Raw genomic sequence first — 4,999 nt, 5'->3', positions numbered from 1 at the left:
TCCTTGAGATACAGTACCTTGAGTAGCAGTCCTATAATTCCTAGCAAGATGTCCAACCTTACCACAGTTATAGCAAGTAACTGCGGGTTTCTCTGAGTTGCACTCCGATGCATAATGACCCGTCTGATGACATTTGAAACAGTGGACATCCCTTATGCACAGCCCACTATGTTTCTTGCCACATAACTTACAATCCACCGCTGAATTGGCTGACTGGGTTGGAGTGGAAGCAACTAAAGTGGTAGTAGGCCTGACCTGAGAGAAACTCTATCTACTGAAGCTTTTATTCCTATTTTGGCCAAATCGCTTCCGAAACCTCCGAATGGATCCTCCTTGATCCATCTCATCGGTAGCACCTTCAGACTTTATCTTCTTATCACCCTTTTCTTTGGCATCCAACTTCTGATCACTTTTGATTACTAGAGCGGCCTGAACTACAGAGGGATATGTCTTGAGCTGCAAGGTTACAACTTCACTGCTGATTTCTAGATTCAATCCTTGGTGAAACCTCTTCGCTTTCTGAGCTTCAGTACTCACATACACATGTACCAATCGGGCCAATTCTGTAAACTTCACATCATATTTTGCCACATTCTTTTCACCTTGCTTCAATTCCAGACACTCAACCACCAACTGATTTTGCAAACAATCTGGAAAATACTTTTCCAAAAATAATTCTGTAAACCTGGTCCAAGAAACAAGACCTTCTCCTTCCAAGACACGAGTGAACTCCCGCCAATAATTTGCTTCACCCTTTAGAAAATAACTCGCATAGTCTGATTTAAGATTATCACTTACTTGAGTGAGGGTAAAGGATTTTTCCATCTCCTTTAGCCAAATTCTGGCAGCAACAGGGTCCACTTCACCCTTAAATTCTGGAGGTTTCACCGACTGAAAAGACTTAAAACTAACAGTTTGGTTCACCTACCTTTGCTGAGGTTGTTGCTGAAGCTGCAACTGTTGGATTTGTTGCTGCTGCTGTTGTATGAATTGTTGTTGTTGTTACTGCTGTTGCAGAAATTGTTACTACTGCTGCTGAAATTGTTCTTGCTACTGTGCCATTTGATTAGACTGTTGGCGCAACAAATCTAGAAACTCACCCATAACTGCGCCCCCATCAGAATTTCTACTAGAGGAATTGGACGAGATATTCTTCTTGGGCGGTATTCTCCTGAAACGCAACAAATGGTTTTAGTTTAAAAATTTCCACCATGTAGAAACATTTTCATGTGTCAAGAGAATTCTGCCACAATAAAATATTCCCATCCTCATTTAATTGGGGTCTGACTGTTATGGGTGGCTAAATTTAACAAAATCAACAACAAATATAACAATAAAAGTAACAACAATAATAACACTGCAACACTAAAAGCATAAGCAAATACTCATAACAACCGCTGACTACTATCGCAATATACTAGCTGAACTCACATGATCGGACCCGTTCTTGCGAGAGGGATAACTAGAAATCTCTATTGTCCGTTGCAAATAGTTCATATATACAGGGGAGACACACTAAAAATCAGGGCAGTTCCAAGAAACCTCAATAAATGCCAGTATTACGCCTTCGAACACTCGACTGGACTCTTAAACCCACTCCTCTATATGAGAAACTGACTCACACCTTTAAACACCAATTCTACACATTTCCGGCTCTACTCCTAACCTAAACAGGGACTTAAACCCGTAGCTCTGATACCAACCTATGACGGCCTGAACCCCAGGGTCAGGGTTTGACGTCACTAACACATCAAATCACAATTATAATACAACTAACTTATTCTTATTTTAATATAAACACAACCGCTTCAAAAGATCTTTTCCAGGTTCAAGTATGATTTAGGTTACACAATTAATACAAATCAATTTATTTAAAAATGACCTGACACATCTAACTTTCTACAACAACTCACAGACCATACCTGGTCTGACACAATAATCTCAGAGGAGCTCGATACAGGAGGAACTGGAATCTGGCCCTGCCTATGACAGAAGGGTCTCCTATGCATCTGCAATATATGAATATAAAAAACATTTTGCAAGGATGAGCGATCAATCGCTCAGCAGTACCACTATATGAATAACAAGTAAAATAGTTTATGATAAATAGTTATAGGAATAGAAATCATAATTCGTTTATAAAAAAGTAAAATGTGTATAAACTGGATATCAACAACTAGCATTCTCTGTAAAATAATAACATCAGTCGTGTGCTATGAAAATACTAGAGTCCTATTTAACCATGCTATTTCCATTTCCAAATCATCTGTTCCATTACAGGAACCACAAAACCATTTGTCCCGTTACGGGAATCACGAAATCTTACTCAGATATATATATTAGATGACCAATGATGAGACAGCTGATCAGGCTATCATCATCGGACGACTCCATCTGCCATCCCATAAAATTTGTTCCGGTATTTAAAGACTCACTAGGTCTCTGTCAAGCTGGACTAGGTGTTTAAATAGGGTGCACAACCAACTTAGCCTCTTACACCATCTTCCTGGCCATTACGGGCCCTTGCGCATGCTCATCCAATTACCTTATCTATTTTATCCAGTTTTCAAACCATTTATACCTATCTCTTTTTAAAACAATTCTATCACATCACATCTTCCAAAATCTTTCCAATTTATTCACAATTTAGAAATTTTCAGAAGTTACTTTTCCCCAAAACATAAGTTAACAATTTTTTTCAAACACAGGGGATATGTAACTTAAAACGTTCTGTTACAGTACGCAATATAAATCAACAGTTATTCATATTTTACTGAACCATAAAAGATATGGTTAGGGGTACTTTCCTCAATATGCTTTAACAACTATTACTGCTGGCCTTAAACCTATCGGGATGCTCGGGTTTTCGATTGGAACCTACAGAACCGAAATACCCTAAATTAGACGACCGAATATGCTTGACATATCCTCGCTAATACTCTACCCATACGATATCAAAACCTAACTCGTATTTATACACATTATTTTAATACACATAACAATTAGGGTTTACGTCCTCGAAAGTCCGTTCGGTATTTATTCTCGAAAATACAGATATTCGTCATTTTGGAAATTAGGGTTATTGAATATTTTCGCAAAATATTTTACCCCATACACAATCAAATTTCGTATAAAGTACTTATATATTTTCGTTCGATATTTTCGATAATTATAGGATACATTCCCGTATTTCCGGAATTAATTTTCTCGGAAATCGGGCAGCGTCTCCTCTATTTATCGGCCTACCTTTCGGAACATAATCGACGTCATAACCCAATCAAATCACAACAACAATAATACACCATTTTACATTCCCAATCACCGATACAAACTCAATTATTAATTATTATTGTATGTATTTATTCGCAGGACTCAGAAATGTTCATCACCGTCCACCGTCAGCTCATCGAAATTCATCGTTGACGGCGGCAAATCTCGGAGGTACCCGTTTCGAATGCCAAATCACGAGTTTCGCCGATTAACTCTCAAATACCAATAATAACAACTATTTAAATAATCATTACAATTCATTCGAATTTCTCAATAAATACGAATAAATATCATAATTAAAATTGAATAATTAAAATATATGCCTGCAACCGAATTTGAGACCAATAAGCAAAAAAATCAATTCGAAAGAAATCAAAAGTTACGGATAACCCCTTTTTATCTATATTCTTGATTACTAATTCAGTTAAGAGGCCTTTATCGACAAGAAAAATAGTGAATTCTTATTTTCGTTAAATATGTATATATAATCTACCTAGAATATAGAAACTATAGATATGATATATTCTATGCTTTTGTACCTTCTATACTCACTTAGATATATACTTAGATTTATACTAATTAAACTTTGAATTCTAATTATTTAAACGGGCATACGCGCACAGATACATACGGGCCACCTTGCTGGAAAATTAGGCGGCAACCAGAAAAACAGAGCACAACACAACATAAACACACTCACGCACATATATACACACCGTATATATACATATGAGAAGTGAACAACGGGAAGCCAAGCCGGGGGTAAAACCGGAAACAAACCGGAAAGAAAAAGTCGGTGGAAACAGAAAAGCACGGCAGTGAAGCTCACCTAAACAAAGGGGAAAAAACGGAGAAGAGAGGGGGATAGAAGAGAAGGAGAGAATTGGAGAATGAGAGAGATTCCCGAGAGAGACAATGCGAGAGAGAGAGAGAGACGCGCGAGGTGAGAGAGAGAGAAGTGAGAAAGAGATTACACAGGAAGGAGATAAGAAGGAAAGAAAAAAATAGTACTTATCAGATTTAATACCCCAAACTGACACCACAATTAACAATTTATCGAACAATTTACGGGTAAAGATACCCCGAAAACTTACCAAATAAATTTCAAAATTCTAGGAATAATGTAAAACTAATAAAATAAAATTTTCAAAAATTTTAAGGCATTTTTAGAATGCGCTTCAAACCCACATTTTGCAAATTAACGAACAGAGGTGCGGGTGAATAAAAGCCGAAATATTTCCGAATTTTTTTAAAATCTCGAAATATTCCAAACTTAATAAAAATATAAATTTAATAATTTTTGAATCATTCTGGATTTTAATATTGATTTTTCTCTAAAATATAATCCGAAAATCATTCAGGAATAAATAATCAATGAAATGTTGTTTTCTAAATTTTATAAATTCCAAAAAATAATTAATGAAATTATAAATCATAAAAATAATTTTAGAGACAAACCAAGTATTTATGAAAATAAATCTTTAATAAGATCACTTTTAAAAGTGAAAAGAAAATAATGTTGCTCAGCAAATAACTGTGCAATTAATTCTCGGATACCAATAAACCATACATAATTAATAATAAAGCAACATACAGCTGACAGAAGTAATACACATATTTTATTTATTTAATTAGTCAATAATTACACATTAATAATTACAAAATATACGAGTCATTATATATGCCATGGTCGAGTCACCAACAATTTATTCTGAAGTGGTAGAAGAGG

At 35.7% G+C, this 4,999-nt stretch overlaps 1 protein-coding gene across 1 annotated transcript; it reads right to left on the bottom strand.

Moving 5' to 3' along the window:
• Positions 1-267: 267 nt before the first annotated feature.
• Positions 268-3,270, bottom strand: LOC141714870 (uncharacterized). Its single transcript, XM_074518366.1, has 3 exons — positions 3,247-3,270; positions 1,923-2,009; positions 268-891 (listed from the first exon to the last, which is right to left on the bottom strand). The coding sequence occupies exons 1-3, from the start codon at positions 3,268-3,270 to the stop codon at positions 268-270; spliced, it is 735 nt and encodes a 244-aa protein (XP_074374467.1).
• Between the last annotated feature and the right edge of the window lie 1,729 nt (positions 3,271-4,999).

This window comes from Apium graveolens, chromosome 3, assembly GCF_009905375.1.
Source record: "Apium graveolens cultivar Ventura chromosome 3, ASM990537v1, whole genome shotgun sequence".
NCBI classification, from domain to species: Eukaryota; Viridiplantae; Streptophyta; class Magnoliopsida; order Apiales; family Apiaceae; genus Apium; species Apium graveolens.
Note: the sequence above shows the minus strand (reverse complement) of the source record. Positions and strands in the feature narration are given on the sequence as shown.

Coding starts and splice junctions, on each gene's coding strand:
- LOC141714870 (XM_074518366.1), bottom strand. CDS start 3,270: ATGACGTCGATTATGTTCCGAAAG. Junction 2,010..3,246: donor CGTCGATTATGTTCCGAAAG/GTAGGCCGATAA, acceptor CATATATTGCAG/ATGCATAGGAGACCCTTCTG. Junction 892..1,922: donor AGATTATTGTGTCAGACCAG/GTATGGTCTGTG, acceptor AAGTCTTTTCAG/TCGGTGAAACCTCCAGAATT.